We start from the raw sequence: 27649 nt of genomic DNA, 5'->3' as shown, positions 1-27649 counted from the left end.
CTGCCCTATATGAGACATGTGCTCTACCTGACCAGGAAATTCCTGAGTCTACATACCTGAATTCACCACAATACTCAATACTTAAGCAGGATATTAAAATGGACCGTAGGATTGTGCAAATAGGGTGGCACAGTAGCACAGTGGTTAGCATCGTTGCTTCACAGTGCCAGGGACTCGGGTTCGATTCCCGGCTTGAGTTACTGTCTGCACATTCTCCTCGTGTCTGCATGTGTTACCTCTGGGTGCTCCGGTTTCCCCCCCATAAGTCCCAAAAGGCATGCTTGTTACATGAATTAGACATTCTGAATTTGCCCTCAGTGTATCCGAACAGGCGCTGTAGTGCAGCGACTAAGGCATTTTCACAGTAACTTCACTGCAGTGTTAATGTAAGCCAATTTATGACACTAATAAAGATTATTATTGTGTGTGCCAGATGTGATCAGATTAGAACTAAAACTTCAGAATATTCAGTCATTCAAGAGAACCAGTAGGGTGTTGGGGAAGAAATCTGAGGAGTCTACATTTTTTGACTTTTCGGGGGCTAGTTTAGCACAGGGCGAAATCGCTGGCTTTGAAAGCAGACCAAGGCAGGCCAGCAGCACGGTTCAATTCCTGTACCAGCCTCCCCAAACAGGCACCGGAATGTGGCGACTAGGGGCTTTTCACAGTAACTTCATTTGAAGCCTACTTGTGACAATATGCGATTTTCATCTTTCATCTTTGCAGTTAGAGCAAGTATTGTACATGAATAAATAAAAATCAAAGCCAAGTACCTGATAATATAGTGATTAGAGACTCATCTTTGACCAATACAGTCTGCTTTTTTGCATCCCTGTTAGAACAACAGAACATAAAATACAATTTAAATCTCTTTTTTGAGCTGCATAAGATAAAGATGCATGGCATTAAGGGTAAAGTCCAAAGTAGTAGCATGGATAGAGGATTGGTTAATTAATAGAAAGCAAAGAGTTGGGATAAATGGGTGTTTCTCTGGTTGGCAATCAGTAGCTAGTGGTGTCCCTCAGGGATCCGTGTTGGGCCCACAATTGTTCACAATTTACATTGATGATTTGGAGTTGGGGACCAAGGGCAATGTGTCCAAGTTTGCAGATGACACTAAGATGAGTGGTAAAGCGAAAAGTGCAGAGGATACTGGAAGTCTGCAGAGGGATTTGGATAGGTTAAGTGAATGGGCTCGGGTCTGGCAGATGGAATACAATGTTGACAAATGTGAGGTTATCCATTTTGGTAGGAATAACAGCAAACGGGATTATTATTTAAACGATAAAATATTAAAGCATGCCGCTGTTCAGAGAGACTTGGGTGTGCTAGTGCATGAGTCACAGAAGGTTGGTTTACAAGTGCAACAGGTGATTAAGAAGGCAAATGGAATTTTGTCCTTCATTGCTAGAGGGATGGAGTTTAAGACTAGGGAGGTTATGTTGCAATTGTATAAGATGTTAGTGCGGCCACACCTGGAGTATTGTGTTCAGTTTTGGTCTCCTTACTTGAGAAAGGACGTACTGGCGCTGGAGGGTGTGCAGAGGAGATTCACTAGGTTAATCCCAGAGCTGAAGGGGTTGGATTATGAGGAGAGGTTGAGTAGACTGGGACTGTACTCGTTGGAATTTAGAAGGATGAGGGGGGATCTTATAGAAACATTTAAAATTATGAAGGGAATAGATAGGATAGATGCGGGCAGGTTGTTTCCACTGGCGGGTGACAGCAGAACTAGGGGGCATAGCCTCAAAATAAGGGGAAGTAGATTTAGAACTGAGTTTAGGAGGAACTTCTTCACCCAAAGGGTTGTGAATCTATGGAATTCCTTGCCCAGTGAAGCAGTTGAGGCTCCTTCATTACATGTTTTTAAGGTAAAGATAGATAGTTTTTTGAAGAATAAAGGGATTAATTTCGGGCCGGAAAGTGGAGCTGAGTCCACAAAAGATCAGCCATGATCTCATTGAATGGCGGAGCAGGCTCGAGGGGCCAGATGGCCTACTCCTGCTCCTAGTTCTTATGTTCTTATGAAAATCATGTGCTTGTAACATGCTGCAACTCCAGTAAGCAACTCCCATCACCAAGCTGTAGGCGGACATCTGTCATTGTTTCCACATCAGCACAAGAGCCCAGAAAGCCATAATAGTTTACACATGATCAGATTCTCACCTCCTGGCAGTTAACTGCCCACATATATAGATTGCTCAGCATAATAATTCAATGCATGCAGGCCTCAATTCCAAATAATCCTCAAATGAGGTCCACATAGTTACATGTTGAAGATAAGTTTGCGTCATCATTGAGTGCACTTCATTCCAGAAGGGAAAAGTTACAACCTATTGCAGTTCTAAGCTGCACAGTGGGAAGGTCCCAGCCAGTTCCTAAGCTATGCTAAGTTAGCTGGTTTTAGCTAAAACAATAATTGGAGGGCTATTGATAGCCTCAGCGTGCAGTAACTGATTTTCTTTTTAAAATCCCTTGCCTGTTACATTGCTCCAGAAATTTATCACATATGGTATATTAAAATTCTATGACAGCAGAATCAAATTTATTTTAATCAATTTTTATTCAAGACTCTTGTCCCGTTATCCTGTCTAATTTAAAAATAAATCATTTGGATACATAATTTCATTGTACCAAATCCAACACTTGCCTCTCCTATCAGTTATCTGGAAAAACAGCAAGCTAAGCAGCTGAGAGAGACATACACACAAGAGACAACAATTTATATCCATAAAAACTACACACATGCCTGACTCATTTGGGTCAGTTGCTCCTCAATATCTCTCCATGCAACATGCATCCTCACACTCCTTTATTCTACCCATGATCTATTTAGATAGCCAGATTTGCTGTTATTTTCCCCAGTTGTAAGCACTTACCAGACAGAGAGTGTAGCAGTAGCCAACAAAGCCATCACAAAGTGACTCGCACAATGCAGCGTAGAGATGGGCGACTGTAGGAGGATGGCAGGTAGCAGCCGTCGCCCACTTGCTGAAAACACAGAGACCGTCCGCTCCTCACAAGCCACACTGACAAGGTCACTGCAAAAAGGGCACAATGGATCAGGATAAGCCATGTTGAAACATTCCATCACTGGGCGCCGGGGGAGGAGAAACCACAGCCCTTCATCTCTGGATTATAGCTTCAAGTCAATGTAGACAGAAAATAAGCCTCCACTTTCAGCTAACTTCAAATGTTTGAAGTACAAATTAATTTTTCAAAGTTTCCATCATTGACAAAGATGCTTCACATCGACAGCCCAGCAATAATATCTAAACCTCAAACATAAAAAAAGTAATGACTGGTGTGGGGAGTGGTGCAATAAAGGACACTCTCTTCTGTCTGCCATTAAGGTACATTAGTGGGTGAGAAAAAGAGAGCTCAATTCTGTAACTGATCTGGAGACAGTGAGTAAGAAATGCCCCCAATTTGTACAGGGCAGGTAAGGAGACAGCGAGTAGGAAATGCCCCAATTTGTACAGGGCAGGTAAGGTGCAGAGTAAATAATTTCCTACTTTTCCCTATCAACACCCCTTGCAGCGGTTCAAGGAGGCAGCTCATCACCACCTTCTGAAGGGCAATTATGGATGGGAAATAAATGCTGGCCTATGCTCACATCCCATAATTTTTTTTTAAAAATCCCTCTTTCCCACAGATCAGTTTCAGAATTTGGCTCTCTGCTGATATACGGTTGCAAAAGTGAAGGAGTTTCACAACACATGTTTCTCACTAACAGAAAAAAAAATTAATCGCATCAAGTATAGATTACAACTGTTTTTATTAAATGAACTCTAAATAAAATGTAACATGATAGTTAATGGCGCAATGGAGTCAATTAGGGGCCAAAAGATTAAATCATCCCATGGAGACAGAAGTCTTAACTGAAGACATGGAATGAGTATTTTACATCTGCCTTCTCCAAAGAAGAGAATGAAGTAAATATCAGAATAGGGAAGGACAGAGCAGAGATATTGGTTAGTAAAGAGGTGATAAATAGGCTAGCATCATTCAAAGTTAACAAGTCACTGATTTAATAGATTACTGAAGGGAGCTAAGGTGAGCACTGATCAGAATCTTTCAACTCAAATCTTCCTTGGATATGGAAATGGTGCCACAGGACTGGGGGATTGCAATGTTGCACCCTGTTAAATAAAAAATAAAGAACAATAAACCTGGCAATTGCAGGTTAATCAGTTTAACATCACCACTGGGAAAACTACAAGGAAAATATCAATTCTCACTTGGAGAAGTATACATTCAAAGAGTCAGCCAGCATAAATTTGTTAAAGACAAATTGTATCTAACCTGCTGAGTTCTTTGATAAAGTGCCCAAGAGGGTTAATGAAGATAATCCATATGTACAATGATTGCACTTTCAAAAGACACAAAACAGATTTATTTAGAAATTAGAACTTGGGATAGTGAGAGCTTGGCTATGCAATTGGTTATGACACAGGAGGAAAGTTTGAAAATTATACAAAACTTGACAATGTAGTAAACAGTGTGCATCAACAGTAAGAAGTCTTACAACACCAGGTTAAAGTCCAACAGGTTTGTTTCAAACCTGTTGGACTTTAACCTGGTGTTGTAAGACTTCTTACTGTGCTCACCCCAGTCCAACGTCGGCATCTCCACATCAACAGTATGTCGACAGACTGGTGAAATAGGTAGAAACATTGGGAGATGCAATTTAATATGGATTAAGTGTGAAGTGATGTGCTTTGGAAAAATAACCTGGAGAGGCAACATAATCTAAATGGTAATATTTTGAGGAAGGGGCACACTTACAAATCAAAACGACAAATTGAGATGGCACTCATGAAAGTGAATGGGGTATTCAATCTGATAATTCAATTATTTTTTTTTTACAAATCAAGCCTTTTATTGTTTAAAAGAAAGACAAACAATTAAGTGACTTTAAATTTTGGGATGCCTGGAGTTGTGAATACTGGAAGTCTCTTACAATTAAGCATTTGCCTTGTTATCAATCAAAAGCACTCAGAGACTGGCATTTTCAGATTCTCCAAGATTTTTCATGTAGCATTATAACTCAGGCAATCATGTCATAATTAGCTTATGCAGTAGCCAGGATTGTTAGTGCGATGTCAAAAAAAAATCACCAAATTAATTGCCTTGTTATCAGCATGAGTAAAGTGTGTTATCCATGGCTCAGGCTCTGATTACATAGGCATGCACCGGGAGTGAGATTCACACCAACATACTATCTTGCCTCCTGTAGTTTGAGTTTACTTCATTTGGATTTACAAAGCTGAGTTTACCATCATATGTCTGGTGAATTTATCATTCAGACCTAGAATTCTAGAAAGTAACTAGCATATTTCTTAGCTCATGATGCAGAACATCAAGCCTGAAAAAAGACCGGAGGTAGTGAGTAGGAAACCACAACCTTGGGGACAATATACCAGCTGTTTATATGGACTGCCACATGAATGGTCAATATGAAACACAAGCTTAGCCTGTAGATTTCAATGCACTGGTCAAGTGTCAGCATTCCATTACAAAAATATTTAACCATTTATTTTTTTTGGAACATTTCAGCTGCTGAGTACATTTTATTATAATTAATCTGGACCCTCGAGAAACTCCATTCAGTAAATCAAGTTTCCTCTCTAAAATTCAATCTTGTGCCGCTACAGACAGAATATCAATGGCATATAAATTAGCTCTTGTGCACAAATACATTTAGATTGCATCAATTGAACCAATTATCACAGAATCGTAAAGCAGAGAACATGTTTATTCAGTCCATCGTGCCCGAGTCATTGTGTCCGGCAAAGCAGTCACCTCAGGAAAGTTGAATGGTCACTGATCTGAAGAAAAAGCCATATTTTCCATCCTTGAATAAGCTGTTTTCACCTTATGCAAGTATCTTTAATCTTTTAAGTCATCAGCACAGCAATAATTTCTGGGTAGAACTCTCAGCTGGAGTTGCAGTCCAAAAGCTCTGAAGTTTAATTCCTCCACTCTCCAGCTCCTGATCTGACACTCAGCTCTATTCAAATGATGTGTTTCAAACTGAAACCTATACTGAATATAGTAGGGATTAGCTAAGAATGAAAACCACCTCCCTCCCTCTGTTAATATCCCTAAGGAGGTCAGACACTCTCCTCACCAGTCACACTGACACAGCAATCTTTTAACTACCTTTATAATACTAAATTTGGAACAAGCTACCAAACCTATTAACAGGTTAGTAACCCATGACTTTAAATTTGTAAACGCTATTTTATTGCACTAATTATATAATATTGGCAGCTTACGTGAAAGTAACCCAAACAGACAGAGAAAAGAGCAACCTTCATGCATTGTTAGGTCATTGAATTAAATAAATAAGGATTAAGAGTTTTATGTGCACAAATTTCAAGCAGAAATGCACAAGGAGCCCATCACATTGTAAGTCTTAATAGCAAACATACAGATTGGGTAATCATCTAAAACAAACTAAGTGCTTAACTATTTTAGGAACGGCTAGTAATACACAACAGCTTCCCCCCTCAACCGCCATCAGGAAGTTTGATGGTGAATGAGCTAAATGAATGACAGTATCAATAATACACCGTCGGCATCTCCCAGAACCAACACCCACCAGCTCCATAATTCAACTCTTACAATAACCATCAGCCTGTTTTGGAACCTTTACTCACCAGCTCCCTGCAGCAGTGAGGATTCGACTGGTTAGTAGTGTGTCCCACTGTTTCCCTTCTCTCATGCACTTTAACCGGCTCAGTTTCCACCCTGTGACTGTAGGAACTTCGTTTTCCACTTCTATGTACATAGCTGGCTCAGTGCTTACCTGAAATCAAGCAGGGTCAATGAGTCAAACTCTACACCACACAAAATCCTCGCAGATCATTTACTTTCTATCTTTAACCATGATTTTAACTTAACATCTCATCGCTGATTTAACTTTTTAAATTACAGAACACACTTAAGACCTACATTTGGAGTAGTAGATTACAGGACGAGTTTTATATTGTTCATGCAATATAAAGGATCTTTAATTACTTTAAGGCTTCACACATATCCGTATCAATAAATAAGTAATCTACTGCATAATGAAAAAGACATCGCCCTTCCACCTCCAGGGTATCTGCTTGAATCCAGTCCAGACTGAGAAGGAAGAAAGTTGAGTCTCCCTGCTAACAGCAGAGTTTCCAAGTAAGGTGAGTTTGGTAATGTTAGCTTCAAATCCATGGCAGCATGCACAACATTGCCTATAATTCAGCCCAACTGTACAATGCCAATCTGCTATTTTTCCCTGAACCTTTGCCAGAGTAGTTTTGAAGGCTGATTAGGAAACGCTACTCCCAGCCAATGCTCCTTTTTACCTGGATGTTGAATGCTTTCTTTGGTGCAGGTGTCGGAAGTTTAAATACAATGAGGGGAGCCGAGACACGCGATACCTCCTTTTCTATTGACGGAGTAGCCTGAAAGGAAAACAGTGTCAATTGTGTAAATTAGTCCCCACATCCTAGTAAATACCAGGATCATCAATTAATTTTTACCTAGATTTGATTCAACAGGTGCTCTAGCATTCCAGAGTGTAGAAGTAAAATGGAGAGCACTTGGGGACACCACTTACAATACTGCACTCTCAACATGGGAAGCAAGAATTAAAAATGCTGACTAGTTGAGGCTGACATCACTGTGATGGAACCTGTCACTGAAGCCAAGCAATCCACTCTCATTAATAATGAGAGAGATCTGAGCAATAATGAGAGAGATCCCGGCTGAGTCACTGTCTGTGCGGAGTCTGCACGTCCTCCCCGTGTGTGCGTGGGTTTCCTCCGGGTGCTCCGGTTTCCTCCCACAGTCCAAAGATGTGCGGGTTAGGTGGATTGGCCATGCTAAATTGCCCGTAGTGTCCTAAAAAGTAAGGTTAAGGGGGGGGTTGTTGGGTTACGGGTATAGGGTGGATACGTGGGTTTGAGTAGGGTGATCATGGCTCGGCACAACATCGAGGGTCGAAGGGCCTGTTCTGTGCTGTACTGTTCTATGTTCTATAAGATTTCAAATGAACAAAAGGCCGCCCAAACTAAAGTCCAATAGATTACGAGGCATTGTGTCAATGACTTGGTTACAACTTTGCCAGAATATCCAGATGTCTTTCAACACAGGGAATGCTGTGGCATGTATGAAGGGATCAAAAAGCACCCCCCATCTTTCTCGTGCCTCATCCTGCATACCTCCTCTAACATTCGCCTGTACATGTCGGCACAGTTACCATCCCCAATTCACCCGCTGCTAGCAGTCTGACGAGTAGGGCGTGTCTGGGTAGCTGGGTGAACATTGCGGTCTCTTTGCGGAGGAAGTCCCTCAGTTGTAGGTATTGGAGCACGTTCCATTTCTGGAGTTAGAGATTTTCGGTTAGTTTCCCCAGGGTCACTGCTCTGCCGGCTACGTCAGTGCCCGTTCATTCTGTCTCCACATTTTGAAGGCGGAGTCTATTTTTGCCAGGATGAATTTGTGGCTTTTGCAATTGGGAGATGCAGCGTACATTGTACCAAGATTTAAATGGTGCCTAAGCTGGATCCAGGTCCTTAGCATGGTTACAACCACCGGGTTTCTCGAGTATTTGGCCGGGATAAATGGGAGTGGGGCTGTGGCCACTGCGCAGAGGGATGTCCCCATATAGGGAGGTCTCTTCCATTCGCACCCATTACACCTTTTGCTCTCTCACCCACCCCTGTATCCTTTCTGCATTTGCCACCCAGTAGAAGAATAGGAGGTTCGGCAGCACCAAGACCCCCCCCCCCCCCCCCCCCCCCCCCACATACTCCTCCTTCTTTGTAACACACTTTTACGCATTCTGGGGTTTTCCCCTGCACACACAAACACCATTATTAATTTATCTGCCTTGGTGAAGGCGGCCTTGGGGGTGAAGATCGGGAGGGATCTCAATAGGAAGAGGAATCTTGGATGAATGTTCATTTTTACTGTCTGCACTCTTCCCGCCAGGGAGCGTGGAAGCCAGTCCCACCTCCTCTGGTCTTTCTTTACCTTTGCGCACGAGTCTCGCCTGGTTCCACCTGCAGGTCCGTGTCCAGTTGTGGGCTATCTGGATCCCCAGGTATCGGATGGAACTTGGTTTGGGCCAGTTTGAATGGCAGCGTCCCCAGCTCTGGTTCCTCCTGGGGGTTCACAGGAAAGACTTTGCTCTTGCTCAGGTTAAGTTGGTAACCGGAGAAGGCTCCGAAGTCCCTTAGGAGTTCCATTATTCCTCCCATGCTGGCTAGGGGTTTGAAAGGAGCAGGTCATCCACATAAAGTGAGACTCTGTGCTACCTGATTCCCTTTGGATGCCTTTGCACACCTTCGACGACCTGAGGGTGATAACCAGTGGTTCGAATGCCAGGGCAAATAGCAGTGGGGACAATGGGCATCTCTGCCTTGTGCCTCTGTGTAGCCGTAAATATTCAGAGCTGATGGTGTTTGTCCATACGCTTGCCATGGGAGTGCTCTATAGTAGTTTCACCCACAAGGTGAACCCTGTCCCAAACCTAAACCATTCCAGCACCTCTATGAGGTATTTCCATCTGTCAAAGGCCTTCTCTGCATTCAGGGAGATGATCACTTCTTGTGTCTGCTCCCTGGGTGGGATCATAATCGCGTTAGCAGGCATGATGTTCGCCGTTACCCGTCTGCACTTGAGAAACCCCATCTGATTTTCCGTGCCCACTTCTGGCAAGCAACTCTCCAGTCACCTCACCAGAGCCTTCGTCAGGACTTTGGCATCAATGATAATAATTGTAATTTTTTTATTGTCATAAGTAGGCTTACATTAACATGGCAATGAAGTTATTATAAAAATCAGGAGTGAGATGGATCTGTATGACCTGCTCTCTCTCCGTCAGGTTCTTGACTTTTTTCGCAATTAGTAATATTGAGGCCTGTGCCAGGATGGGCCGCTCTCAATAGCGAATCATTGAACATCTCCCACAGATGCGGGGCCAGTGCTGCCGCAAACGCCTTATACAAGTCAACTGGGAATCCGTCCAGACCCGGTCCCTACCCCGACTGTATGGAGTTGATGCTCTCTATGACCTCCCACAGTCCTAGTGGTGCTTCCAGTCCCTGGACTCCACAAGAACACTGATTGCAACTATCATGGGAAAATATTTGCCCGTGTCACTCTTGTTAGAATGTGGATCTTGGCTGTACACATCTACCCAGAATTCCAGTATGCTTTCAGAACTGTAATCTACAGTCGACATGATCTTCTCAGTTGAGCAGCAAGAGAAAAATGTTGTGATCAAAGGAGATCACTAACTGTTGACTTCATCGATCTCACCATAACATTCAAATGTGTGAGCACAGCTTGTCTATTTAAGATGCTGGAGAAACCTTCCTGCCTGCCAAAGCTACTTTCCAGCTGTTATCTTATTTCTCCAGATGACTGAAGTCTGCACTGAGACAGTACCTTAATACCAACAGGTCTGTACTGAAGTAACCATTCTTTATACATAAACCCAGACAGTAATCATGTCGGGTATTTGGCCTTGGGTTATCACAACGAAGGTCAACCCTCCCTCCAAGAGAGAAGCCAAACATAACTTCGTCAATGACACCTTATCAGTTAGCTCAACAAAGGTTGAATGAGGTGAAGTATGACACCACACCCTGCATGTTATACATGTAGGCTGGAGGGGGTACATAGAAGCTTTGGCAGCATTTCGCCGAAGAGGTAAGTATTACTGAGTTTTATGCAAGAGATTATCAGACCCATACCTGAGATGTTATGGTTACAGATGTTTGCTTTGCCTCTTTCCTTGGTCGACCTTTCTTTTTCTTTTCCACAACTTCTCCCTCAGTGTCGTTCTTACGTTTTGACAGTGACAAGATTTTCGAAGCTGGAATTTTCTCCTCACTGTCACTACTGCTCTCTTGAACCTCTCTAGGCTTCAAGTCTTTGGAAAGTCCCTGCTCTTTACTCCTAGAAAGAGAGTGTTGCAATGGTTCACAAACAGTAAATAACCCCACATTCAAATCCAATCCATAGTAAGATTTACAATGATGAAAACTGCACAGCAATGGCAATTCCGAGAATTCCATCACTCCTGACCCTGTCCAATATTAGCTGCAACTTGAGCCAAAACAGTCTGCATTACATTAGCCTGGTGCTCGACAGTTACAATTAAGGAGGATATAAATGAGAATGAAGCCATCAGGCACCCAGAATAGTTTTATCTACTGGACTGCTGGCCTACTAATTGTATGGAAAAGCCACACAATACTCCTGAATGGGTGGGGGAATTGATGAAGTTGGAGATGATGAAATATTTTTCCACTTCTAAACTAAGCATCAGCATCAAGTGTTTGGTTTAGATGGCGAAATGTTCACAACCGTAGCTCAAAACTGAAGGAAATAATTGCATTTATTTATATGGCAACTCAGTACATCTCAAAATGTGTCACATCCAATAGATTACAATCTTTAGGATCTCGATTGAAACTGCATTTAATCCCTGTCAGTTTGACTTACAGGGAGCCAATTGGTCAGGATCTTGACAGAATTCCGAGATAGAAGATTTTTAAATCTATGGTCAAGTTTCACCCAAGATACCACATGTGAAAATATATACAAAAAAAAAACTTAACAAAATTGCTGGATACACTCTTGCGAATATCCATACGTGCTTGGAGAGTTATATACATCAGTACTGAGTAAACGTGCTGGTTTCACTGGACCCCAAACTTTGTATTAATATCCGAAACCATACAGCTCATCTGAAACAAAGCACCCATTTCCAATAACGTCACTAACATTCATGATCTCTGCTCTAAAACAACGCACTCACCAACACTTCCCCACTCCTGAATAAGGGACTTCATCCCGTGGGAACAAAATGTCTCGATTTTGTCTGACAATCCAGCGCCACCTTCAGGGCTGCTTCAGCTTTGCCATAGAACAGTGGTACGGTAAAGTCGCTATAGTCCCAGATGAACATAGTCTGTTTTCCCCTTTGAGAGGGAGAGCTGACTGGTGGTGATTTAACCTGAAGATCATCACACCTCAGGCAAGGGAAAGATTGAGACGGTGGGTCTTTATGAATAACTTCAGCCAGTATGGGAATTGAACTGCTGGCTTTGCTCTGCATCACAAACCAGCTGTCTAGAAAAGAATAGAATGATAGAATCCCTACAATGCAGAAGGCCATTCAGCCCATCGAGTATGCACGACTCTTCAAAGGGGCACCTTCCTCGGCCCATCCCCCCTCTTTTTCCCTGTAATCCCAGCTAACCTGCACATCTTTGAACACTAAGGGGTGATTGATCATGGCCAGTCCACCCAACCTACTTATCTTTGGACTGTGAGAGGAAACCCAAGTACCCAGAGGAAACCCATGCAGACATGGGAAGAACGCACAAACTCCACACCGACAGTTGCCCAAGGCCGGAATTGAACCCAGGCCCACGGCGTGTGAGGCAGCAGTGCTAACCACAGTGTCATGATGTGGAGGTGCCGGTGTTGGACTGGGGTGAGCACAGTAAGAAGTCTTACAACACCAGGTTAAAGTCCAACATGTTTGTTTCAAACACTAGCTTTCGGAGCACTGCTCATTCCTCAGGTGAATCCACAGTGCCGCCTCCTTTATTTTAGAATTCCTACAATGCAGAGGGAAGCCATTCCGCCCATTGAGTTGGTACCAACCCTCTGAAAGAGCACTCTGCCTAGGCCCACTTCCCCTGCCCTATCCCTGTAACCCTATTACCCCACCTAACCTGCACATCTTTGGATACAAAGGGGCAAATTAGCATGGCCAATCCACTTAACGTGCACAACTTTGCCATGTTAGAATTATTGCAAGGAACTCCAATACACCCCATTAAACAGCTATGACTTATTTTTGGCTTGTTTAATCTCTTCCCTCTTCTTGTCCATTCTATTAGACAAAGAATTTACAATGTAGAAGGAGGCCATTTGGCCCATTGAGTCTGCACCGACCCTTGGAAAGAACACCCCACACCTCCACCCTATCCCCGTAACCCAATAACCCTACCTAACCTTTTTGGACCTTTTTGATTCCCAAGCAGGGAATCAAACCTCAGATCCTGGAGCTGTGAAGTAACTGTGTTAACCACTGTGCTGCCGTGCTGCTCCGATTCTCAGATTCCTCACAATATTAGAATGTAGGCTACACCTAATGTCGGTGCCGAGGGGTGTTAGAATTTGTATGCCTTTAATTAAGCAAGTTTCCCATATTTGCCCTACCCAGTCGCTGAAGCATTGACTGTGCTCTTTCTGAGCACTGATACGTAGCACAGTGGTTAGGACAGTTGCCTCACAGCTCCAGGTTCGATTCCTGGCTTGGGTCACTATCTGTGCGGAGTCTGCACGTTCTCCCCGCGTCAGCGTGAGTTTACTCCGGGTGCTCCGGTTTCCTCCCACAATCCAAAGATGTGCAGGTTAGGTGGATTGGCCATGCTAAATTGCCCTTAGAGTCCAAAAAAAGGTTCGGTGGAGTTACTGGGTTACGGAGATAGGGTGGAGGTGTGGGCTTAGGTGGGGTGCTCTTTCTCAGGACTGGCACAGACTCGATGGGCTAAATGGCCTCCATCTGCACTGTAAATTCTATGAAACAATGTGCATATGCAGAGCAAAGGGGAAATTGTCTGCTGTTTGATAAGAAGTGGGCTAGAACAATCCAAGGCATTTTAAACCTCAGCCAATGATCTCTCTCCATACCAACACAACATCTGGAAAGAATGACCAGGTAAGGGCTCCAGGGACTTCCGGTTGCGGCTATGACCAGCTAAGTCGCACGTTTGGCTGCTCCTGCTACAAAGGTGTTTTCGGGCCGATTGGAGGGCCCCAACGGCGCTGTAAGGACAAATCCCGGTGGGGGAAGGCTCCCTGAAGAGAACCAGACCAACTTTATGGTCGGTACCCGGAGTGGGGTGGTAAAGAAAGCAACAGCAGCTCCCAAAAAAAAGCGGGGGCAGAAGACCAAAATGGCGGCCGGTGGCGCACCTGAGGAATGGAGGAAATGGGCGGAGGAGCAGCAGGCCGCTCTCCTGCGCTTCTTTACGGAGCTGAAAATGGAGCTCTTGGAGTCAATGAATGCGACGACCACCAGGCTGATGGGAGCCCAGGCGACCCAAGAGGCGTCGATTCGGGAGCTGCAGCAGGAGATGACTGCGAGGGAGGAGGAGGCCACGGTCCTCGTGGGAAAGGTAGAGGTGCACGAGGCACTCCACCTGAAATGGCAGAGCCGTTTTGAGGAGCTGGATACCCGAATGAGGCGGAAGAACCTGAGGATCTTGGGCCTGGCAGAAGGCCTGGAGGGGTCAGACCTCCCGGGATATGTAGCAGAAATGCTGAGCTCCCTGATGGGGGCAGGGGCCGTCCCTTCGCCCCTGGAGCTGGAAGAGGCCTACAGGGTCATGGCTAGGAGGCCAAGAGCAAATGAGCCCCCGAGGGCGGTGCTGGTGCGGTTCCAGCGACTCAGCGACCGTGAGAGAGTGCTGGAGTGGGCCAAGAGGGAAAGGAGCAGCAAGTGGGAGAATTCGACGGTGAGGGTCTACCAGGACTGGAGTGCGGAGGTGGCAAAGCGGCGGGCCCGGTACAACCGGACGAAGGCGGTGCTACATGCAAAACGGATCAGGTTCGGAATGCTGCAGCCAGCGCGCTTGTGGGTCACCTACAGGAACCAACACCACTATTTTGAGTCCCCAGAGGAGGTGTGGGCCTTTGTACAGGAAGAGAAACTGGACTCGAATTAGACCCAGGGGATACTTGGCGGCCGTAGCCGCTCGGGTACTTTCAGCTGAATTCTTTGTTTGGATTTTGAACTCTTGCTGTGGTTTTTCTTCTGATGTTTTTTCCCCCCTTTTGCCAACTTCCCTTAGTTATTGTTATTGTGGTTATTCATGGTTATTTATGGTTATTTATGCTGTTTGGTAGAGGGCGACTGTTAAGTACATTGTTATTTGTTATCTATCTGTTATTTATAATGTTAAGTTGGGGAGGCGGGACGGGGGAGAGAGCAGATCGGGGATATGGGCTCCTAGGGGGGGTTCTTTACAGGCATGGACGGGGACGGGGGTGGAACTGAAGATGGCGGGGTGGGGTGTGGCAGGGCGAAAGCGCGGGCTTTCCTCTGTTTCCCGCGCGCGGGGCAGAGGAGGGGGGAGGGGAGGAGTGCGGGGCGTGGCTGGCAATGGCGACCTTTCCTGCGCTGGAGCGGGGCCAGGGAGGAGTGGCAAGGGGGGGGAGCCCCCCCCCCCCCCCCCGAGCCGGGGGGAGTCGGAGTGTGGCAGGAGCAGCCGGGTCAGCATGAACCAGCTGACTTACGGGAGTACGATGGAGGGTACATCGCGGCTAGGAGGGGTCCTAGCCCGGGGGGGGGGGGGGGGGGGGGAGGGGTTAGGGAGGGACACCGGGTTGCTGCTGAAAAGACCAGAAACGGGAAGTGGAGGACTGGAGAGGTGGGGGGAGGGGGACATCGCCATGGGGAGCGGGTCAGAAGGGGAGGGTCGACCCGGGGCGAGCAGGGAACAGGACATGGCTAATCGGCAGGGGAAGGGGGCGGGTCGTCCCGCGACCCGGCTGATCACTTGGAACGTGAGGGGGCTGAATGGGCCGGTCAAGAGATCAAGGGTATTCTCACAACTGAAGGGACTGAAGGCTGATGTAGCAATGTTACAGGAGACCCATTTGAAGGTAGTGGACCAGGTTCGCCTGAGAAGGGGGTGGGTGGGACAGGTGTTCCACTCTGGATTGGACGCAAAGAACCGGGGGGAGTGGCGATTCTGGTGGGAAAGAGGGTGTCGTTCGTGGCGGAGGAGGTGGTGGCGGATAAGGAGGGTAGGTATGTGATGGTGAAGGGTAAGCTGCAGGGGGAGAAAGTGGTGATGGTCAACGTATATGCCCCGAACTGGGATGACGCGGGTTTTATGAGGCGCCTATTGGGCCTCATTCCGGGACTGGAGGCAGGGGGCTTGATCATGGGGGGGGACTTTAACACAGTGCTGGACCCCGGGCTAGACAGATCGAGCTCAAGGACCAATAGGAGGCCGGCAGCGGCAGAAGTGCTGAGGGGGTACATGGAGCAGATGGGAGGAGTAGACCCATGGAGGTTTGGTAGGCCGAGGGCGAGGGAGTATTCCTTTTTCTCCCACGTCCATAGAGTGTACTCCAGAATCGATTTCTTCGTGTTGAGCAGGGGGCTGATCCCGAGGGTACGGGAAGCTGAGTACTCGGCCATTGCGATCTCTGATCATGCACCACATTGGGTGGATGTGGAAATGGGGGAGGCGCGGGACCAGCGCCCGCTGTGGCGGCTGGATGTGGGGCTGTTAGCGGACGACGAGGTGTGTAAAAGGGTCCGGAAGAGCATTGAGAGCTATCTGGACTTGAATGACACGGGTGAGGTGCAGGTGGGGATGGTCTGGGAGGCCCTGAAGGCAGTGATCAGGGGAGAGCTGATCTCCATAAGGGCGCACAGAGAAAGAAAGGAGAGGCAGGAGAGGGAGAGGCTGGTGGGGAAGCTATTGGAAGTGGATAGGAGATATGCGGTGGCACCAGAGGAGGGGCTGCTGGGAGAACGGCGCAGCCTGCAGGTCAAGTTCGACCTGCTGACCACCAGGAAGGCAGAGACGCAGTGGAGAAGGGCACAGGGCGCGGTCTATGAGTATGGGGAAAAGGCGAGCAGGATGCTGGCACACCAGCTTCGCAAACGAGATGCGGCTAGGGAGATTGGGGGAGTGAAGGAGAGGGGCGGGAAGGTAGTGCAGAAGGGGCAAGAAGTGAATGGGGTCTTCAGGGATTTTTACAAGGAGCTGTATCGGTCTGAGCCGCCGACGGGGAGAGGGGGAATGGAGGACTTCCTAAACAAATTGAGGTTCCCAAGGGTCCAGGAGGGGCTGGTAGAAGGGCTGGGGGCGCCAATAGGGCTAGAGGAGCTAGTCAAGGGAATAGGTCAGATGCAAGCGGGGAAGGCGCCGGGGCCAGATGGGTTCCCGGTGGAATTCTACAAGAAAAATGTGGACTTGGTGGGACCGGTACTGGTACGAGCCTTTAATGAGGCGCGAGAGGGGGGGGTTCTGCCCCCGACAATGTCGCAGGCTCTGATCTCCCTGATATTGAAGCGGGATAAAGACCCCGTGCAGTGCGGGTCCTACAGGCCTATCTCGCTTCTGAACGTGGATGCCAAGTTGCTGGCAAAGATCCTGGCAGCTAGAATAGAGGATTGTGTGCCAGGGGTAATCCATGAGGACCAGACAGGGTTCGTGAAGGGGCGGCAGCTCAACACGAACGTGCGGAGATTGCTGAATGTAATTATGATGCCGGCAGTGGAGGGGGAGGCTGAGATAGTGGTAGCGCTGGACGCGGAGAAGGCATTCGATAGGGTGGAGTGGGAGTACCTGTGGGAGACGTTGGAACGGTTTGGGTTTGGGGAAGGGTTTATTAAGTGGGTGAAGTTGCTCTACTCGGCCCCGACGGCGAGTGTAGTGACAAACGGGAGGAGGTCGGAGTATTTCGGGCTCCACCGAGGGACCAGGCAGGGATGTCCCCTATCCCCCCCTACTTTTCGCACTGGCGATTGAACCGTTGGCGATGGCACTGAGGGGTTCAGGGGGGTGGAGAGGACTGACTAGGGGAGGGGAGGAACATCGAGTATCGCTGTATGCGGATGATCTACTGCTGTACGTGGCAGACCCAGAAGGGGGAATGCCGGAGATAATGGAACTATTAGCAGAGTTTGGGGACTTTTCGGGGTACAAACTAAATTTGGGCAAAAGCGAGGTTTTTGTGATACACCCGGGGGATCAGGGAGAGGGTATTGGGAGACTCCCCTTCAAGCGAGCAGGAAAGAGCTTTAGGTACTTAGGGGTGCAGGTGGCAAGGAACTGGGGGACCCTCCACAAGTTGAACTTTTCCAGGCTGGTGGAACAGATGGAGGAGGAATTTAAGAGGTGGGACATGGTACCGTTGTCGCTGGCGGGGAGGGTGCAGTCAATCAAAATGACGGTCCTCCCAAGGTTCTTGTTTTTATTTCAGTGCTTGCCCATCTTCCTCCCTAGGGCCTTCTTCAAAAAGGTGACGAGTAGCATCATGAGCTACGTGTGGGCGCATGGCACCCCAAGGGTGAGAAGGGTCTTTTTGGAGCGGAGTAGGGACAGTGGAGGGCTGGCACTACCCAATCTCTCGGGGTATTACTGGGCGGCAAATGTGTCAATGGTGCGCAAGTGGATGATGGAAGGGGAGGGGGCAGCTTGGAAACGAATGGAGAGGGCGTCCTGTGGCAACACAAGCCTGGGGGCCCTAGTAACGGCACCATGGCCACTCCCCCCCATGAGGTACACCACGAGCCCGGTGGTGGCGGCCACCCTCAAGATATGGGGGCAGTGGAGGCGACACAGGGGGGAAATGGGAGGTCTGTTGGCGGCGCCAATAAGAGGGAACCATAGATTCATCCCGGGGAACATCGACGGGGGATTTCAGAGCTGGTACAGGGTGGGCATACGGCAGCTGAAGGACCTGTTTATAGAGGGGAGGTTTGCGAGCCTGGGAGGGCTGGAGGAGAAGTTTGAGCTCCCCCCGGGAAACATGTTCAGATATTTACAAGTGAAGGCATTTGCTAGGCGGCAGGTGGAGGGGTTCCCCCTGCTCCCCAGTAAGGGGGCGAGTGATAGGGTGCTCTCGGGGGTCTGGGTCGGAGGGGGGAAGATATCAGACATCTACAAGATAATGCAGGAGGCGGAAGAAGCATCAGGGGAGGAGCTGAAAGCCAAGTGGGAAGGGGAGCTGGGAGAGCAGATAGAAGACGGGACGTGGGCGGATGCACTGGAGAAGGTCAATTCTTCCTCCTCGTGTGCGAGGCTGAGCCTCATTCAATTTAAGGTGCTGCATAGAGCTCACATGACGGGGACAAGGATGAGCCGGTTCTTTGGGGGTGAGGACAGGTGTGTCAGATGTCTGGGAAGCCCAGTGAACCATGTGCATATGTTCTGGGCATGTCCGGTGCTGGAAGGGTTCTGGAAGGAGGTGGCAAGGACGGTGTCGAAGGTGGTGGGGTCCAGGGTCAAGCCAGGATGGGGGCTTGCGATCTTTGGGGTCGGGGTAGAACCGGGGGTACAGGAGGCCAGGGAGGCCGGAATACTGGCCTTTGCGTCCCTAGTGGTTCGACGAAGGATATTAATTCAATGGAAGGACGCGAGGCCTCCAAGCGTTGAAACTTGGATTAACGATATGGCTAGCTATATTCAGCTAGAAAGGATCAAATTTGCCCTGAGAGGGTCGGTACAGGGATTCTCCAGGCGGTGGCAACCTTTCCTTGACTTTTTAGATCAGAGATAGGCGTACGGGGTCGTGGCAGCAGCAACCGGGGGGGGGGGGGGAGGGGGGGCAGCAATGGTCGTGGGGGGACATGCACGACTGTAACGCGGGCAAGTCTGCTCGCTGCTCATGTCTGAAACTGTAGGCTGCCTTGTTTGTTAAGTTGTTGCTTGGAGGGGGGGGGGGGGGGGGGGGGGAGAGAGGACTGGTGCGCGCGAGAGGGCGGGCGAGGGAGGGATATTTGCCTAGAGGGATTGTGTTGTAAATAATTTAAAAATTAGTAGGGGTAAATGTCTGTATGGAAAAACTCTTTCAATAAAAATTATTTAAAAAAAAAGGTAAGGGCTCCACTGCAAATTGTGCACAACTATATAGAAATAGAAGTATAGGTTTTACACATTTATGATTCAGTTACTTTGTACTGCCACATATTCAGACTCAACAGTCCACTGAAGCATACCTTCAAATAAAAACACAAGCATAATCTGGATCCCCCTTGTGTGATTGGAGAAAAATCACACAAATGACCTCTCAATGTCACAAGGGAGAAATTTAATATAGAATGTCTTCTGGGAGCATCTATTTTGCATTCCATGAGAAACAATATATATACATATAGCTTCCTATGTAATAAAGATGTGATAAGGCAATACAACCAAACTCAACTGTGCCCATTTTTCACCAATAGACAAACTCCCCTCATTACTGATCAAACTGAACCCGTCTGAGGCGCATCCATGTTGTCTTTGCCATACCTGTCCAAGTCACTCTGTCTGGCAGAAGAGATGGGAGCTGTTCCTGGAGTTGATTTTGATCTTTCGGTGAACCTGGAATCTAGAGCTTTCATTGGTTCAATCCGTGAAGGTGAGGTCAATAGTTGAGTACTCGTGGGTACGGCAGTGGACGTACTAGTAATTGCAGACCTGAAAAACAAAGACAAAGACTACTGTATAGATGCCTCTCCCACTTATATTACACCCCAATAACGTACAGATATTTTGGGCCATCTACACTACTATCTGCCATGAACAGGTGTCTGGCCTAATTATGTATACATTACGAGTATAGGGCAGCATGGTGGCGCAGTGGTTAGCATTGCTGCCTCACGATGCCGAGGTCCCAGGTTCGATCCCAGCTCTGGGTCACTGTCTGTGTGGTTTTTGCACATTCTCCCCGTGTTTGTATGGGTTTCGTCCCCACAACCCAAAGATGTGCAGGGTAGGTGGATTGGCCATGCTAAATCGTCCCTTAATTGGAAAAATGAATTGGGTAGTCTAAATTTATAAGAAAAAAATTATGAGTATAATCAATCCCATCAGGCTTAAGTGCTTCAAGTGGGACTAATTATTGTTGATAGCTTACAGTGTGACGATATCTTTTCAATGGTGTAACAGGTTAGCATTACAAGGGCAGCAATTTATACTGTTTTGCAGTTGACCACCACTTAAGTTTACATGTTGCTTTTATTTCCTTCCATTATCTGTTGCCAAACAGGGTAAACTTATGTTAAGAGACAGCAACACATACCTTCACCCAAATGAGTATCCCTCACTTTCAAATCCAGATAGCGTTAGCAAGTTGTTTAATTATACTCCCCAAAAGGGGTTGCTACATATCAATCAGGTCTTAACCTTCCTGCTCCAAGCCCAGGAATACTGATGACAACAGGCACATTGGACTTGGGAGGCCATTCAGATCTTGGAGTCTGCTCCGCCATTCAATCAGATCATGACTGATCTGGCTGTGGTCTCAACTTCACTTTCTGTGCCCCATAACCTTCGGCTCCCTCATCTATCAAAACATTATATCTAACTCAGCCTTGAGTAAATTCAATAACCCACCTCCACTGCTGTCTGGGGAAGCGAACTCCACAAACTAATGACCCTCAAGAAAAAAATACTACCCTCATCTCAGTCTTAAAAGGGAGTTATTCTTAAACTATTATTCTTAAACTGGCTCGTCTCCCCCACAAGTTGAAACATCCTCCCGGTATTAGAATTAGAACAGTACAGCACAGAACAGGCCCTTCGGCCCTCAATGTTGTGCCGAGCAATGATCACCCTACTCAAACCCACGTATCCACCCTATACCAGTAACCCAACAACCCCCATTAACATTATTTTTTAGGACACCAAGGGCAATTTAGCCTGGCCAATCCACCTAACCCGCACATCTTTGGACTGTGGGAGGAAACCGGAGCACCCGGAGGAAACCCACGCACACACGGGGAGGACGTGCAGACTCCGCACAGACAGTGCCCCAGCCGGGAATCGAACCTGGGACCCTGGAGCTGTGAAGCATTGATGCTAACCACCATGCTACCGTGCTGCCCACGTATCTAGGCTGTCAAATCTCCTCAGGAACTTAAATGATTCAATAAGATCACCTCTCATGCTTCTAAACTACAATGGGTATATGAAAAAATGAAAATCGCTTATTGTCACAAGTAGGCTTCAAATGAAGTTACTGTGAAAAGCCCCTCGTCGCCACATTCTGGCGCGTGTTCGGAGAGGCTGGTACGGGAATTGAACCGTGCTGCTGGCCTGCCTTGGTCTGCTTTCAAAGCCAGCGATTTCGTCCTGTGCTAAACAGCCCCCTAATAAGCCCAACTTGTTCAATCTTTCGATATAGGATAAGCCCCTCAACCCAGGACTGACTTCAGTGAATTTTCTCTGAACTGTTTTGAATTCAATTGTATTTTTGCAAATAAGGGAGACCAAAACTGTATGCAGTGCTCCAGATGCAGTCTCTCACCAATGCCCTGTGCAGCTGTAGTAAAACTTTTTTGATTTTATATTTCATTCCCTTTGCAATAAACTCCATGATGGCACAGTGGTTAGCACTGCTGCCTCACAGTGCCAGAGACCTGGGTTCAATTCCAATCTCAGGTGACTGTCTGCATGGGTTTCCTCCGGATGCTCCGGTTTTCTCCCACAGTCCAAAGATATGCAGGTTAGGTGGATTGGCTATGCTAAATTGTCCCTAGATGGGGTGCTCATTCAGAGGGTCGTTGCAGACTCAATGGGCCGAAAGGCTTCCTTCAGTCGGGATTCTATGATCCCATCTGCCTTCCTAATCACTTGCTGTACTTGCATACTAACTTTTTGTGACTCATGAACCAAGACACCCAGATCTGTCTGCACCACCAAGTTCTGCAGCTTGTCTCCATTGAAATAATACAATGCTCTTCCACTCTCCTTGCCAAAGTAGACAAGTGTACATTTTTCCTCCATCTGCCAAATTTTTGTCCACACACTTAACCAGTCTTTATCCCTTTGTAGACTCTCTACCTCCTTTTATCAACTTACTTTTCTACTCACCTTGGTATCATTGGCAAATTTAGCTACCATACATTCGCTCCCTTCATCCAAATCATTAATATAGATTTCAAGTAGTTGAGGTCCCAGCACTGATCCCTGTGGCACAATAGGTACAGCTTGCCAACCTGAAAACAACACTCTCTGGTTCCTGATAACTAACCAATTCTTTATTCATCCTGATACATTACCACTTGCACCATATGCTCTTATCTTCTGTAGTAACATTTTATGTGGTGCCTTATCAAATGCCTTAGATATCCAAGCACACCATATCTACAGGTTCCCCTTTATCTACCTTACTTGCTGCTTCCTCACAAAATTCAAAAACAATTAAACACAATTTCCCTTTCACAAAGCTATGTTGACTCTGCCTGATCACATGATGACTTTCTAAGTGTCTTACAATGATCTTCTTAACAGGAGGACTTGGTACTGTGACCGAGAAGCACAGGACACTGAACAAGCCGAGAGCAATGTTATGAGGTCCCTGGCTCAAGTCCCACCATGGTAGATGGTTTCATTTAAATAAATGATTTCCTTAAGGGATTTTAGCAGTTTCCCAATGACAGATGTTATGCCAACTGGTCTGTACTTTCTTGTTTTCTGTCTCCTTCCTTTATTGAATAGAGGCGCTATATTAGCTAAATAAATTTGGAAGATTACAAGCAATGCATCTACTCTCTCTGCAGCCACGTTGGCAATTGTCAGCCTTTAGGTCAAATATTTTTCTCAGCTTTTCTCTTATGATGATGATTGTTTCAAGTTCCTCCTTCCAGTTCACCTTTTTGTGGGAAGTATTCTAAGTCTTCTACAATGAAGACAATCACAAATCCTTTTAAACACCTCTGCCATTTCCTTGTTTTCCATCATCAATTCCTCAGACTCACTTTCTAGAGGACCAACAGTAGCTTTTCCTACTTAAATACTTGTGAAACCCGTACTATCTGTTTTTATATTACCAGCTAGCTTTCTTCCATGATGCTTCTTTCTCCCTCTTTATTATTTATTCTATCATTTTTGCTGGTTCTTAAAATCTGACCTATCACCTGACCCAGCACTAATCTTTGCAGATTTGTAGAGTGAATCTCTCAATTTGATACCATGCTTAACTTCTTTATTCAGCCAAGGATGATGCATCCTTCTCAAAGAGTCTTTCTTTCTCACTGGGTTAAATCTTTGCTGAGAGCTATTAAGTGTCTCCTTAAAAGTCTGCCATGGCATCTCCACTGTCCTACCTTTTAAACTAGTTTCCTAGATCACTTTATTCATATAATTTATAAACATTAACATAGATGAACAAGGATCATTCAGCTCATCCTCACTCACTAATCTGTAAAGACTCGATATGCCATATTAAACTTTTGGAGTAATCTGGATTTATGGCTTGGTTACCAGCAGCCTGTTTAATGTCACCTCGGCATGTTTTACCATATTAAAAGCACTAAGAGGGGGAATTTTCCACTCTGGTTTTCATGGGCAGGAACAACAGAGCGGCCGAAGAATTGAGCATGACTCCCAAAGCTGCTTTTACGCCGGCGGGATTTCCCCAATCAAAGTGTCCCCGCGCCACTGCCAATAATGGAACAGGAATCCGGATTTTAAAAGTTGGGATTCCCATTTGCATCAATTTAAATATAATTATCAGGAGTTTACACCTGATAGTCCTCCACGTTAAATTGTCCATTCATGTTATCATGAGGGCACGCTGATGTGAATAACAACAGGTTCCCAAATCAACATGAAGCTGGCAAGCAGAACCCACTGGAGGCACACAGGTGAATGCAGCCCTCAGGGCGGAGGGAAAGAGGGTTAAGCCCGGGCACTGCCCCAGCATTGCCAGCAGTGCCATGGGGCATTGTGCATATAGAGGAGGTTGTGCCATGGTGGTGGTGGAGGGCAGAGTTCTGTGAGGAAAGTGCAGGGAGGGGTTCAATTTTTACTCATTTACATCAGGGCTCCCTTTAAAAAGGACATCCATACCATTTAAAAACTAAAGTTGCTGGTGGGTCGGGCTTTGGATCCACCCCTTTTTTTGGCAAAGTGTTTTTGAAAAAGACAGGGAAACCCTACAGCGCAGCCAACGGGCTACCCTCCACTTTTCTTGCCCGAGATGACACTTTGCCAAAAAAATGTCAAAAGTATTTAATTGGTGAGAAAGCACTTCGGGACAGAGGTTTGAAAAGTACTTTGGAAATTATTTATATTTTGAAAAGATTTTAACAATCATGTGATCTTCACTGTTTGTCAACGCTTCTGATGTGAGATATCAAAATAATTTAATGCCAAGATTATGATGATAGATTCAGAGTGGATATTAAGGGGCAACACTGTGACGCAGTGGTTAACACTGCTGCCTCATCTGGGTTCAATCCAGGCCCCATTCTCCCAGTTTCTGCGTGGGTCTCACCCCCACAACCCAAGGATGTGCAGGGTGGGTTGATTGGTCACGCTAAATTGCCCCTAAATTGGAAAAGAAATTGGGTACTCTAAATTTTTAAAAATAGAGTGGATATTAATGCTTTATAACCCGTACAACCAAAAGCCTTTGGTTTTGCATTACCAACAGAGCCGTGGCTGACATGTATTTAGCAGAGGAGCAGGTCCAAATATATTATTTGAATAAATAAGTGAAGAAATAATATGGAAGTAATAAAATACTGTGTAAAATTTTAAAATGAAATAATATGGTAAAGGAATCACAAGCTGAACTTGACAATATTTTTATAATTGGAGCAATAATAATGGACTAGACTGCCACCTAGTGTAACTCGGATCAATTCAGTTAAAAAATATTCAAAAGGGCAGCACCGTGGTGCAGTGGTTAGCACTGCTGCCTCACAGTGCCAAGGTCCCAGGTTCGATGCCGGCTCTGGGTCACTGTCCATGTGGAATTTGCACATTCTCCCTGAGTTTGCGTGGGTTTCGCCCCCCCCACAACCCAAAGATGTGCAGGCTTGGTGGATTGGCCATGCTAAATTGCCCCTTAATTGGAAAAAATGAATTGGGTACTCTAAAATTAAAAGAAATATATTCAAAACTGCTGAGTGCTACGGTTTTGGGTTGGAAAAAAAAGTCAGAATCACTTAGATTGGATCTTTGACATCAATTCCACATTGAGCAAGACAGCAAAATGTCACTTGCTGAGAAATTTAAATTGCAGCTTGAAAAGGGCAGAAAACAGAACAGGCAACAACCGGTGGTCCTGAAGTGCTTTGAGAGTTTAGTCATGAGACTCCAACCTTCTAGATTGCCTTGATCCACTGAAATTCAACTATTGCCACAATCAGTCCACAGCAGAATCTCCCTGGCCATACACTCATCCCTGGCGCATCTTGACAACAAGGACACCTACGTCAGGCTCCTGTTCATTGATGACAGCTCTGCCTTCAACACTGTAATCCCAACCAAGCTCATATCAAAACTCCAAAACCTAGGATTTGGCTCCTCCACTGCAACTGGATCCTCGGTTTCCTGACCCACAGACGGCAATCAGCAAGGATAAACAACTCATACCTCCTTCACGATAGTCCTCAATACCGGGGCCCCGCAAGGCTGCGTACTTAGCCCGCCATTATACTCCCTATACACACATGATTATGTGGCAAAATTCGGCTCCAACGCCATCTACAAGTTTGCTGATGACACGACTGTAGCGGGTCGAATCTCAAACAATGACGAGTCAGAGTACAGGAGGGAGATAGAGAACTTAGTGGCACGGTGCAATGGCAACAATCTCTCCCTCAACATCAGCAAAACTAAGGAGCTGGTCATTGACTTCAGGAAGCAAAGTGTCATCAACGCTCCTGTCTGTGTCAATGGTGTCGAGGTGGAGATGGTTGACAGCTTCAAACTCCTAGGTGTAAACATCACCAACAATCTGTGCTGGTCCACCCACGTTGATGCTATGACCAAGAAAGCACAACAACACCGATACTTCCTCAGGAAATTGAAGAAATTTGGCATGTCCACAACTCTTATCAATTTCTATAGATGTACCATAGAAAGCATGCTCATTGGCTGCATCACAGCCAAGGGAGTTAAAAGCTGAGATCCTGGAGCCGTATAAGGCCTCGCTGGACAAGATCATGGCGACCCAGACGGCTCAGGCTGCGGAGATCCAGAAGCTACAGCTAAAGACCTCGGAGAGCGAGGACGAGCTCCTGGGCCTGACAATGAAGGTGGAGTCGCACGAGGCGCTTCACAAGAAATGGCTGGCACGGATGGAGGAGATGGAGAACCGCTCCCGTCGGAAGAACCTGCGGATTTTGGGCCTCCCGAAAAGGGGCTGGAAGGTTCGGATTTGGGGGCCTACGTGGTCATGATGCTGAACTCGTTGGTGGCCGCGGGGTCTTTCGGGGGACCCTTGGAGCTGGAGGGGGCCCCATCAAGTGTTGTTGCGGAAGCCCGGACCGAACCTAGGGCGGTGCTGGTCCGTTTTCACCGCGTCGTTGACCATGCTCCACATCTGGTGGACCTGGAGCTGGGGAAGGGGAAGGATCAGCACCCGCGGTGGAAGTTAGATGTGGGGCTTCTGGCAGAGGAGGAAGTGTGTGGCCAGGTCCGTCGGGGTATAGAGGGGTATTTGGAAGCCAATGACAACGGGGTGGTGCAAGTTAGGGTGGTTTGGGAAGCGCTCTAGGCAGTAGTCAGAGGGGAGCTTATATCCGTTCGGGCGTACAGGGAGAGGGGGGAGAGGATCGAGAGGGAGAGGCTGGTGGAGGAAATAGTAAGGGTGGATAGGAGGTATGCGGATATCCCGGAGGAAGGGCTTTTGAGGAAGCGGCGCAGTCTCCAAGCGGAGTTCGTTATAATGACCACCCGGAAGGCGGAGGCGCAGTGGAGGAGGGCGCAGGGGGCGGTATATGAGTACGGGGAGAAGGCAAGTCGGATGCTGGCCCACCAGCTCCGGAAGCGGGAGGCATCGAGAGAGATAGGGGGAGTCACAGATGCAGGAGGGAACCTGGTGCGGGGTGGCAGGGACATCAATGGGGTGTTCAGATCCTTTTACGAGGGGCTGTACCGGGCGG

General features: G+C 46.9%; 1 protein-coding gene across 2 annotated transcripts in view; it reads right to left on the bottom strand.

The window, feature by feature from the left end:
- LOC119963680 (protein HIRA) overlaps positions 1-27649 on the bottom strand; it is a 140061-nt gene that overhangs the window by 21012 nt on the left and 91400 nt on the right. For both annotated transcript variants that reach the window (XM_038792998.1, XM_038793005.1), the window contains 6 exons: positions 20058-20225; positions 10749-10953; positions 7350-7448; positions 6666-6814; positions 2880-3041; positions 774-832 (listed from right to left, as the gene is read on the bottom strand). In XM_038792998.1, coding sequence (XP_038648926.1) covers positions 774-832; positions 2880-3041; positions 6666-6814; positions 7350-7448; positions 10749-10953; positions 20058-20225 — 842 coding nt within the window. The remainder of the gene's footprint in view (positions 1-773; positions 833-2879; positions 3042-6665; positions 6815-7349; positions 7449-10748; positions 10954-20057; positions 20226-27649) is intronic.

The sequence above is a fragment of the Scyliorhinus canicula genome, chromosome 1 (assembly GCF_902713615.1).
Source record: "Scyliorhinus canicula chromosome 1, sScyCan1.1, whole genome shotgun sequence".
NCBI classification, from domain to species: domain Eukaryota; kingdom Metazoa; phylum Chordata; class Chondrichthyes; order Carcharhiniformes; family Scyliorhinidae; genus Scyliorhinus; species Scyliorhinus canicula.
The sequence above is the reverse complement of the archived record's forward strand: the minus strand, read 5'-3'. Positions and strand labels throughout refer to the sequence as shown.